General features: G+C 35.8%; 1 protein-coding gene across 7 annotated transcripts in view; it reads left to right on the top strand.

Annotated features, from left to right (window-relative positions):
• Positions 1–13,228, top strand: part of LOC127419946 (extracellular sulfatase Sulf-2-like) — a 292,694-nt gene that overhangs the window by 215,206 nt on the left and 64,260 nt on the right. For all 7 annotated transcript variants that reach the window (XM_051661796.1, XM_051661795.1, XM_051661799.1 and 4 more), the window contains one exon: positions 8,518–8,768. In XM_051661796.1, the coding sequence (XP_051517756.1) occupies positions 8,594–8,768 (175 nt within the window). In that variant the 5' untranslated portion in view covers positions 8,518–8,593. The remainder of the gene's footprint in view (positions 1–8,517; positions 8,769–13,228) is intronic.

Here is a 13,228-nt window from a genome sequence, read left to right as displayed (position 1 = left end):
TTACATTCATACGAGCAGACAGAGAAGTAAGTCTGAAGTAAGTTTGGAGCAGAAGAAATAGAAATAAACCTTGTGTAAATTGTGTAAATTGTTACGCTAAGCTAAAATGCTATTTCTAGCCATTTTACATCCACGTTACCACGTACGATCAAATTTTTTTATCAAGAAAATTCATGTTGGATCATAATTTATTTTTTTCTAGTAAGACCTTTGATATTAGTGCAAAAATCATATTCTTGATAATAATTTTTGTATTGTTTTCCTGTAAAAAAAATATCAAAAAATTCTTAAAACAAGATCAATTTGATTAATCTTGTTTTAGAAACAACACTGCATAAGATATTTAGGTTTTTCAGAGAAAAACCTAAACCTGTACTGACAGAGTTTTTATAGTCAAAACAAGTGAAAATATCTACCAGTGCTGAAGAAGTAATCCAAAGTATTTAGAATATGTTACTGACCTCGAGTAATCTAATGAAATACGCTACAAATTACATTTTACAGCATGTATTCTGTAATCTGTAGTGGAATACATTTCAAAAGTACCCCTCCCAACCCTGCTTATATGTAGCTTATGTGTATCTTATGTGTATTTTCTTAGGCACTTGTTGAGTCTAAATAGATGCACAACTTACATTATTTCAGTACTACACGTCATAATTTTCATATGTTGTACTTGCTATTGATGTTGTTTCTTCATCAAATAGCAATGTCAAATGTAAATCAAGTTAATCAGTGCCACCTTGAGTAAGAAATAACATGTATATTATACGCATATAAAACACTGATAATTCATCACTGTTGAAAGTTCATTGTTGCACATAAAATCAACATGATATAGTATTTATTTGTATGACTATTGTACTCATTTCTCTTGTAATACACATAGAAATAGATATCCTGTGATTGTAAACTTAAATACATATGAAATAATTATAAAAAATATATATAATTTATGGAAGTAAAAAAAAAAAAAAAACACACAAAAAAAAAAAAAATACAGACATTCTTACATACCTCGGGTCTCTAGAGACTCTATACCCTTTTGGTACTTAAACCATTATTGCAATTTTGGCATTTTTTGTGTGTCACTATTTATAAGAGATAGATTGAAGAATACTAAAGAGGTCTGGCCACAACTCCAAAAAATGGATGAGCTACAGGGGGTGGAATGTGGTCCGGGGTCTCTAAAGACCCAAGGTATGCGTTTAAGGGTTAACACATTAAATCATCAGCCAAATTAATTTGACTCTTTTTTTTTTTTCACTGAAATACAGCATGCAAAAAGTGTCTGTTTAGTGATTTCACCCCAGAAGGTTTTGCTAAAAAATTGGCAGTATATTGTCAAATGTATGACATCATTTCCTCCTCTGCGCATCTAGTCAACAACAACCACAGTCTCGCATACATACACGCTTTGTAGCAGAATGCGAACCAAGTAACATGATTTGCTTTGATACAGAAGCTGAAATATCAGGACAAAGAGTATTCCAATATTAAAGAGTCACTGTGCTAATGTGATAATTCTGTGAAAGTGATGTTCTCTGCATGGGTTTGGCTTTTGAATCAGAGCTTTGAAACATTTCTCAAAGCTGAAACATCCTCACGTTCTCCACCTTACACTGCACTTCTTCAACTCAGCCTGATTCCTCGCTGTCTGACTCTCCTCCGTGTGTTTATCCTTTCCTGTTTAACCCCCCTGGTTTCAGATAAGATCCTGCTGTGTGCGTGGTGTGTGTATTTAGCTCATGGTGGGTAGCAGTGAGTGGGGTTTTATTTTCAAGCACAGATTAGCAGATGAGAAGGGGATTCCATCCTATTAAATTATTCATGCTTAAGAAATGATTACAGGGCATGAAACAGCATTGTCTCTCAATAAAAGCCTTACCCTAGACACCCTGTGTGTGTGTGCATATTCACCCCAGATGATCCTAATTCTGTAATTGAACCAGGTTCAGATTATATGGCAAGCATAATGCAAACTCAGAGACAAAGAGACACGGATAATTCTTAACAGTTCATCATCTCTCATGACTGAAATTTAGGGGTTTGATATCACCTGTGCCATATGATGAACACTAGGCTTGGGATCGATGCCTTATTTACGAATTGATAATCAGAACATTTTCCCGATTATTATTGACATATATCAGCATTTTTTCAGATAAAAAAATTAATAAAATCAGATATAAATAGGGCTGTTTGTTACACAAGTGGAAGTCGTCATAGTTGGCTAAACTTGAATGGCGGTGAATGAGGGACCACAGCTCATTACATTTTTGCTTACCCATTTGCTACAACAGCTGAAGAAAAAATCTACGATTACACTTTCATAGCTTTGCAAAAGAAGATAAAAATATACAGCGCTGGATAACAGCACAAAGAAGAAAGAAACAGGCAAAATTGACTGTCACTCCCTCAGTAGCTGTATTAGAAGCCTCATCACAGCTATGGTAACTGATTTTTTTTTAATTATTCCAGGGTAATATAATACAAAGTACAATGTTATAAATTTACACTAAATATTTTTAAAAATGGAAATCTAAAAAAGTTTGCTACATTCACGTTGTTAAAGAAGGTGGAAACGTGTCATTACAGGTCTGTGAAAAGGGTCTATAGTCTTTGTCTCTTCAGACATTTTACTCAACAAAACTTTGGTAAAGTATAAGTGGCAGGGTAAATTAAAGGGGACCGCACACCAGTCACATCTGGCGGACGACAAATTAGGCTTCTAATTTAAATATCGGCTAATGTTAATATATTGATGTCTCAAAAAGATTTAAATAAAATAATGTACCGATCAATAATCGATAAATTGATATTTTTTTTAATTTAAATCTTAAGTTATTGAAACTACATTTTTACACTATCTGAATAATGAAGATAATGTATGTGGTGTTTACAACTGGAAAAGTTGCATCACAATACAAGGGTGTTGTGGGATGTTGCCGGGGCATTGCTAAGTGATTTTGCTTACTGGTTGACAAAAAAGAGCACTAGGTTAAAAGAGCCCACCCTTAAATCTCTATAATGTTCTGCTAATTAATAGCACACATCTCCTGAACAATTTGAGGTGTCTTTATAATGTGTGTGTGTATATATATATATATATATATATATATATATATATATATATATATATATATATATATATATATATCATGGGGGGCCAAACATGAAATAATTATATAAAATCTGAATATATAATTGTAAATCCTGAATATATAATTATAAATAAGAATATATACTTGTAAGTTCTGAATATATAAATAAAATCTGAATATACATACTTGTAGTCCGAATATATATAATTGTAAGTCTGAATATATAAATATAAATCTGAATATATATTTATAATGGTAAATTATCCCATTTGGAACGCAGGGTATATATTCAGATTTATATTTATATATTCAGATTTATATTTATATATTCAGGATTTACAAGTATAGATTCAGATTTATATTTATATATTCAGGATTTACAAGTATAGATTCAGATTTATATTTATATATTCAGGATTTACAAGTATAGATTCAGATTTTTATTTATATATTCAGGATTTACAAGTATAGATTCAGATTTATATTTATATATTTGGACTTACAAAAATATATATTCAGATTTATATTTATATATTCAGAATTATATTTATATATTCAGGATTTACAAGTATAGATTCAGATTTTTATTTATATATTCAGGATTTACAAGTATAGATTCAGATTTTTATTTATATATTCAGGATTTACAAGTATAGATTCAGATTTATATTTATATATTTGGACTTACAAAAATATATATTCAGATTTATATTTATATATTCAGAATTTACAAGTATAGATTCAGATTTTTATTTATATATTCAGGATTTACAAGTATAGATTCAGATTTTTATTTATATATTCAGGATTTACAAGTATAGATTCAGATTTATATTTATATATTTGGACTTACAAATATATATTCAGATTTATATTTATATATTCAGATTTATATTTATATATTCAGGATTTACAAGTATAGATTCAGATTTATATTTATATATTCAGATTTATATTTATATATTCAGGATTTACAAGTATAGATTCAGATTTATATTTATATATTCAGATTTATATTTATATATTCAGGATTTACAACTATATATTCAGATTTATATTTATATATTCAGGATTTACAACTATATATTCAGATTTATATTTATATATTCATGATTTACAACTATATATTCAGATTTATATTTATATATTCAGAATTATATTTATATATTCAGGATTTACAAGTATAGATTCAGATTTTTATTTATATATTCAGGATTTACAAGTATAGATTCAGATTTTTATTTATATATTCAGGATTTACAAGTATAGATTCAGATTTATATTTATATATTTGGACTTACAAATATATATTCAGATTTATATTTATATATTCAGATTTATATTTATATATTCAGGATTTACAAGTATAGATTCAGATTTATATTTATATATTCAGATTTATATTTATATATTCAGGATTTACAAGTATAGATTCAGATTTATATTTATATATTCAGATTTATATTTATATATTCAGGATTTACAACTATATATTCAGATTTATATTTATATATTCAGGATTTACAACTATACATTCAGATTTATATAATTATTTACTGTTTGGCCCCCCACATATATACATATATAAACAGTATATATACACAGTATATATATGTATGAAAAAGATTATATAGATAGATAGATAGATAGATAGATAGAGAACTCCAATTCCGAAAAAGTTTCATTGTTTTTTCTTTTAATGTACAGTCATTTCAAATCAGAGGATTGCAACACACTCCAAAAACGTTGGGACAGTCGAGTGTTTACCACTGTGAAACATCATCATTTGTTCAAATAACACTTATTAAGCATGTGGGCACTGAAGACACAAGTTTGATAAGTTTAGAAATTGGAAGTTTCCTCCATTCATCCATTGTGCAGGTCTTCAGCTGCACAATTGTACAGAGTCTTCGTTGCGGTATTGTGTGCTTCATAATGTACCACACATTCTCATTTGGAGATGGTCAGGACTGCAGGCAGGCAAATCTATCACCCACACTCTCTGCTTATTCGGCCAAGTTGTCCTGCTGAAAATTCCAGGACGTCCTTGGAAAAGACGGTTTTGAATGGCAGTATATGCTGCTCCAAAATTTTTACATATCTGTCTGCATTAATGGTGCCCTCACAGCGAGTTACCCATGCCATGGGCACTGACACGCCCCTGGTCCATATACACACTGGCGTTTGGACCTGACAATGATAACAGCTTGGATGGTCCTTTTCCTCTTTGGCCCGGAGAACATGCCGGCAGTGTTTTTCAAAAACGTTTTGAAATGTGGACTCTTTGGACCAAAAAACACAGTTCCACTGTTCTACTTTCCATCTAAGATGAGGCAGAGTCCAGAGAAGTTGACAGTGATTCTGGACAGTGTTAATGTAGGGCTTCTGCTTTGCATAGTAAAGTCTCAACTTGCATCTGTGGATGCAGCGGTGAGTGGTGTTGACTAACAAAGGTTTACTAAAGTAATCCCAAGCCCTTGTTCATGATATCCTTTACAGATGAATGATGTTTGTGGCAGACACGCCTCTTGTTCTGTAGGGAAAGGAGGAAGCAGGATCCGGATTAACCATCAACAAGACTTTAATTACAACATAAAACGCAGAACTGAAACACACTGACGAACACACACAGCGGCCGCGAGTCTCTCTCTCTCTCTCTGGCATCCCCGGCTCCTCCTTTATCTCTCTTCCGCTGATTGGGCAACTCAACTCTGGGCATTCATCCTCATGCCCAGCCACTCCCTTCTCCACGTCACAATGTTTTTTAAGACAGTGACATCTGAGGGATCAGAGATCACGCGCATTTATAAGTGGTTTTCATCTTGCCCTTTAAGCACAGAGATTTGACCAGATTCCTTGAATCTTTTAACTATATTGTGCACTGTAGAGGGTGAAATGCCCAAAATCCTTCCAATTTGTCTTTGGGGAACATTGTTCTCAAAGTGCTGGATTATTTTCTGAAGCATCTGCTGGCAAATTGTCAAGTCTCGAATGATCCTTGCTCTTGAAGGACTAGGCTGTTTTTGGAGGCCCCTTATACAGTATACAGTACTATGACACGATTGCCTGACCTGATTAACATCTCCTGTTTCACATTGCCTTGTTATTTCAGCTCGTCAAATTGTTACTAGTCTTAAATTGCCACTGTCTCAACTTTCTTGGAGCATGTTGCAATCATCTGATTTGAAATTACTGTACATTAAAAAAATAAATAAAATAAATTCACAGGTTAAAACATCAAATAATATGTAGTTGTAGTGTTTTCAGTTTAGCAAAGGGTGAATATAATTTACAAATCCTTTTTGTTTGTATTAGCATTTTTCATATTGTCCCAACTTTTTTGGAATTGGGGTTGTAGATAGATAGTATACAGTACTGTGAAAAAATTCTTAGGCACATTTGATTTTTCACAAAAACATTTGCCGTAAAATGACTATTCATCAGATTTCAACATCACTGAGCATCTATAGCATTTGGTAAACTTTCTCATGGAGAACTTTCTTTGGTGACTTTTTAGTTTTCCAGTAAGTTCAGTGTGAAAGTTTCTTCCCTGCATTTGTTATTCTTTTGAGCAGAACGCTGTGCTTTAGGCTGACAAATTAAAATTCAAATATTAGTCGAATTTAAGATAAAAATGCACATTAGAATGCTAAAATGAGCATTTAAATTTTGGATGTGTGCCAAGCACTCAGGGCTGGCCCGTGGATTTGTTGGGCCCTAGGCAAAATCAGGAAAATGCCCCCTCCCCCCCGGTGTGAAAGTTGTCATAACTTTAAAACATCCATAGAACCACTCTAATCATGATGAAAGCACTAAAAAAGATTAACTATACTGTATAGGCTGGTAGATGAAAAATAAAGTGTCCAATAGCTTTTTTTTTCCCAACATGAAGATGTTAGGTTAAAACGTACATACATGCTAAGGGAATATGTGTATTTTAGATGCTGTGACAAGTCACCGTTTTATTGCCTTATTTTGATCATCTTTCAGCTTTTTTCTAGAAGTAAATATAAACCAATGTCTCAATTAATATGAGGTCATGGAAACTGCTAGTATGATAATTACTGGGTAACATTTTACAATAAGGTTTGCATAGGTATAATTAACAATTTATACAATGTAATACAATTTTCCAGCATTTATTAATCTTGGCTAATGTCAGTTTATAAAAGTATAATTGCTTTTGTTTGTTCATGTTAGTTCATATTGTATTAACTAAAATTAACTTATACAATTTGTAATGTTGAAAATGAACTAGTATATGTAGAAATGAACATTTACCAAGATTATTAAGTATTGTTTATTGTTAGTTCATGTTAACTAATGTAGTTAACTAATGTTAAGAAACACAACCATAAGTGTTCCCCATTAAAGTTACTCTAAATTAGAAAATGCTGTTTAAAATAGTTTTAGATAGTTATAATAGTATAGGACACTGCTGACCATGCTTGAAATTCTATTTCAACTACCCACATATGTGTAAATGTTTATTTAGAGCAACAACATCAATGAGAACAAAAAGTTGGCCAAAATGTGTGCATAACAATTTTAAAGAATAAACACATACCTCTTAGAGAGCAGAGATCTTTGCAGGTTTGGTTATTTTCCAAACTAACTGCTCATATTTTCACTCTATGTGAGTTTTTTGCATCTTTATATCGACAGTGTTAGAATTCCTTCAACAGCAGGTTATTCTTGAGAAAACGTGAGAAGACCTAATGATTTGACAAGCGCTGTTTCTGCTATCCTTTAAACAAAGTAACCCTCAAAGTCTCAAATAGCCACAAAGCAATATTTTTCATAACTTTTTCATAATAGCCTCAAGCCGTTGTGTCACGTCAATGGACACGTCCGTTGTAGACAGGGTGTTACGAGCTGTTCAGACCAATCACATTATTGGACCAAAACAGACGCAGTGCAACTAATTAAACAGAACACAGGTATCTCAACATGCATTTTTAATGTTGAATTTACTTTTAAACTGAAACTGCCGGTGTCTTGACTATGCCTTTTTCTCTTATCAGTGTCTCGCTGACACTAAAATAAAAATACAACGATTTGAACATCAGATGTCTTTTAGATTTCCCCCCAACCTGAAATAATGTCTTAAAATTTGGTAATATTTCAGTGAAACATTCTAATTTTGTTTCTCAGCCCTACAGACAGCCATACTGTGTTGTGGATGTTACATTGTGTACAGACAGAAACATTTACACTCTGTGTTTAGAGCAGGAACGCTCTATTGAATAAATGTCAGTTTATTACCCTTAGTCCCAGGTGAAGTGATATTTCTCTGCAAAGATGATGCAATATTCATGCAAAAGTTTGTTGAAGTTCAGTTCAATATTGCTCTTCCTCAGTTAAGGTTTAAAAATGAAACTCAGAACTAATCTACTTTCTACTATCCCCACAGGTGCCTCACGGTGAGATCAGCGTAGTGTGAGCGAGAGCCCCGACAGGGTCATAGGTTGGGGTCAGAGGTCGTGGACATGGCAACACAGGGGCTGGCGGCCCGGCTCTTCATGCTGTTGGCCGTGGTTGCTGTGGCTCATGCCTCCATCTTCCTGTCCAATCAGAGGCTGAAACCTCGATCCCAGCGAGACCGTCGCAACATCCGTCCCAACATCATCCTCATCCTCACAGATGACCAGGACATTGAACTGGGTGTGTGGAAATTGAAAACACACAGTTACATGTAGGATCATTAATGAGAAAATCATGAAATCATGATCACATTAAAATATAATTAATTGTGTATTCCTATGTTCACGAAGTAATTCAATTTGTATAATAATAACATTATCATAATAAACAAATCTTTTGCCAAGTAATATAATTAATTAGCGTAACTATCCACATTTTTCCTGAACATGAAAGTGTTCCACGGTTCATTATAGAAGCCAGTTTTGGTTTTCCAGTCTCCAGTGTTTTCACTCATTGGCATATGTTTTTAGTGGATGTTTATGTGATGTTTAATGTATTAAATTTGTGAAAAATGCTAAATAAAAATAAAAAATAAAAACGTCGCTCCATAGTGCCGATACTTTACAGAGTCGCAATGACCGTCTTTTAACAGTGCCTTAACCTAGTGTGTAGATGACATGAAGCAATGGCCTGTGGTCAGTTACGTTGTTAGCATTAACTACTTTGAGTTGTTATGACAGCCAACAACTTCACAAGTTGAACCTGAACTAATTTTTACTCTAACTAACATTTAAAATGTTGGTTGTTCTCCATCTGGATAGCTAGTTTCGATCATTTTTAACATTGCTACTTACGGAGATCGGTACCAGAAAACAGTCCAGCGGCAATCGGAATCATCATTACACCACCCAGTGGTTGGTCAGGAAAACTGTGGATAAGCTATTTAGTGTTTACGATTGCCAAGCAACTTACAGTGACTCACAGTGGCAAAAAAAAAAGTATGTGAACCCTTTGGAATTTGCTGGTTTTCTGCATTAATTGGTCATAAAATGTGATCTCAACTTCATCAAAGACACAGATACAGAAAAACACAATGTACTTAAGCTAACAACACACAAACAATTATAATTTTTCATGTATTTATTAAACACATCCCATTAAACATTAACAGTGCTGTGGAAAAAGTAAGTGAACCTCTAGGATAAAGATGTCAATAAAAGCTAATTAGAGCCAGGTGTTGGCAAACTTGGCATCCAATTTATGAAACGAGTTTGGAGGTGTGGGTTATGGCTACTTTGACTTCTAAAAAGCACTTAGAATCTGCTGACATGGACCACGCTTTGCAAAAAAGAGATTTCAGAAGACTTATGATCAAGAATTGCAGTATTGCATAAAGCTGGAAAGGGTTACAAAGTTATCTCGAAGAGCTTAGATATTCATCTGTCCACAGTTAGACAAATTATCTATAAATGTAGATAATTTTGTACTGTGGCTGCTCTCCCTAGAAGTGGCTGTCCACTTAATAATGTTTCTCATGTATCTGAATTAGCAATGTATATCCACTACCGTTCAAAAGTTTGGGGTCACTTGCCTGAAAAATTTCTCATGATCTTAAAAATCTTTTGATCTGAAGGCATATGCTTAAATGTTTGAAATTAGTTTTGTAGACAAAAATATAATTGTGCCAACATATTAATTTCTTTAATTACAAAACTAAAATTGTATAAAAAAAAATAAAATAAAAATTTTTTTTTTTTTTTTTTTTGAAAGGATGACTTGGACCGAATAATTAAGAAAAGCAGCCACTAAGTGCCCAGCATATAGATGGGAACTCCTTCAATACTGTTTAAAAAGCATCCCAGGGTGATAAATCAAGAAGCTGGTTGAGAAAATGTCAAGAGTACATGTCTGCAAAATCTAGGCAAAGGGTGGTCACTTTGAAGTTGCTAAAATATAACACAGTTTTGATTTATTTTGGATTTTTTTAGTCACAACATAATTCCCATATTTCCATTTCTATTATTCCATAGTTGTGATGACTTTACTATTATTCTAAAATGTGAAGAAAAATAAAAATAAAGAATGAGAAAGTGACTACTACTTTTGAATGGTAGTGTATATGTAGTAATTATACATACATATTTATTAAAAAGGTCTTCATTCACAAAATACAACATCCACAACGGACAATTAGGCAAAGACGTGTGATGCAGCAGTTTCCTTCAGGATCAAAGCGCACTTTTAATTTTTTCGGGCAACATGAAGTGGTGTAATTCCAAAAATATACTGTGATAAACCCTTTGACCTTTAGTTTCATTAAAAAATTATCGGAACAAAATTAACCGGTTATAACCAGTTTCCAGCATTTACAAATAAAGTTTTCACTCTGGAACAATTGAAAATCACTGTTCCGGTTTTGGGTTATGTTCTGCTAAAAACTGTAGAGTGTTTATATGCATTCTGTACATTAATTGTGGCAGTTTACTTTATTAGCGATTTCTTTTTATTTGTTTTGGGTGAGCTTAAAAGCTTTTGCGCTAATACAAAAAAAAACACACATTGCTTATTTAAATATTTTCAACAAAAAACACAGGATATAATATAAGCTTGTTTTAGATATAATTATAAGCTTGTTTTGAAATGTTGACGCAACCTTCATGATTAAAAAAATATAATTTCACAACGTCTCTTTCTCATTAATTAACTTCATTTAAATAAACAAATAATTGAGTATTCCTTTTTTATGAGCTCAAATATTTGAATACAAAATAATTGAAAAATGCCCATTCCTAATCCCAACAGTGAAGTACGGTGCTGTTCCCTATCTGTCACTCACTCGACGTTGTGTCAATGTAGTGACATTAGGGGTCGCTCTTGGGAGCCCCAAACACCTCTGATCTTTGAGAAAAGGTCAATGGGAATTGGCGAGTGGAATTTGCATGCCATTCCCCTGGACACACGGGTATAAAAGGAGCTGGCTCGCAACCATTCATTCAGATTTTCTCTTCGGAGCCGAGCGGTTGTATTTCAGTGAGGTGAATTCCTCCACCAATCCATTCACCTCTACAAAAGCTGCTGGATTTACGGTGCATTACAGCAGCTTCTCCCCCTCGCGCGCCGGTGGAGTGCAAAGAATGCTCCTGGGCGCTTCGACAGTCTAAAAGAATATATATTCTTGCAATAAAAGAGTATATTTTCCCTACTAAAAGAGTGGAACTGACAGAGCATCTTTATAAAGATGCCTCTCCATCTGTGTTTATTTCCTGGTTGCGGTCATTACCTCTCCGCTTCCGATGGCCACGATCGCTGTCTTACTTGCTTGGGCACTGCCCACGCGGAGCCAGCGTTTGTGGACGGGTCATGTTCTTACTGCGAGAGCATGACCATGGCAATGTTGCGGTCGCGGCTTTCCTTCGTTAGAGGGAAAGCCACCCCAGCGGCTTCCCACCTCGGTCCTTCTACCTACGGTTTTGAGGCTGCGTCGTTAGGCGGTGGGTTGCGTCCAATCCCGGACCTGTGAGTTCTGAACCGGGCCTTGCACAGACTCCTGTTCAAGATGCTGACACGGAAACGCATTTTAGCGAGCGTCCGGCATCAAGATTGGTTCGCGGTGGTAGACCTGAAGGACGCGTACTTCAACGTCCAGTACAAGGTCCTCCCCTTCGGTCGGTCCCTGTCACCTCACATCTTCACAAAAGTCGCAGAGGCAGCCCTTGCCCCGCTAAGGGAAGTAGGCGTCCGCATCCTCAGCTGTCTCGATGACTAGCTGGCTCTAGCTCATTCTTGAGACTTGTTGTGTGCGCACAGGGACCTGGTGCCCAGGCACCTCAGCTGGTTGGGGCTTCGGGTCAAATGGGGAAAGAGCAGCTCTCCCCGGTAAAGAGCATCTCTTTGCTCGGGTTGGAGTTAGACTCAGTCTCTATGATGGCGCGCCTCACGAGCGAGTGCACGCAGTCAGTGCTGAACTGCCTGAAGTTGTTCAGGCAGTCCCACTGAAGCATTTTCAGAGGCTCCTGGGGCATATGGCATCCTCGACGGCGGTCACGCCGCTCGGTTTGATGCATATGAGACCACTTCAGCACTGGCATCAGACTCGAGTAATGAGATGGGCATGGCGCCGCGGCACATATAGCGTGGTCATCACGCCGATCTGCCGCTACCTTTTCAGCCCTTGGGCGGGCCTTGCATTCCTGCGGGCAGGAGTCCCCTTAGTGCAAGTAACCCAGGTGCATCGTGGTTACAACAGATGCCTCCAAGCATGGCTGGAGCACCATGTGCAATGGGCACGCAGCCGAGGGCTCCTGGACAGGGCCGAAACTGCGTTGCCATATCAACTGCCTCGACTTGCTGGCAGTATTGCTCACTCTGTGGAGGCTTCGGCCGTTGATCCAGGACAAGCACGTGTTGGTCCAGACGGACAACACGGCGACAGTAGTGTACATAAACCTACAAGGCGGCATGTCGTAGTTCGCCCGCCGTCTCCTCCTCTGGAGTCAGCAGCGGCTCAAGTCGTTGCAAGCCACTCACATCCCGGGCAGCGGACGCGCTGTCGTGGCAGGTCACACTCAGGGGAGAGTGGAGACTCCACCCCCAGTTGGTCCAGCTGATTTGGAGTCGATTTGGTCAAGCGCAGGTAGACCTGTTTCTTCCCGGGAATCCTCCCACTGCCCGCTCTGGTATACCCTGACCGAGGCTCCCCT

Source organism: Myxocyprinus asiaticus, chromosome 29 (genome assembly GCF_019703515.2).
Source record: "Myxocyprinus asiaticus isolate MX2 ecotype Aquarium Trade chromosome 29, UBuf_Myxa_2, whole genome shotgun sequence".
In the NCBI taxonomy this organism is placed as follows: Eukaryota; Metazoa; Chordata; class Actinopteri; order Cypriniformes; family Catostomidae; genus Myxocyprinus; species Myxocyprinus asiaticus.
This window is presented reverse-complemented; position numbering and strand designations above follow the sequence as displayed.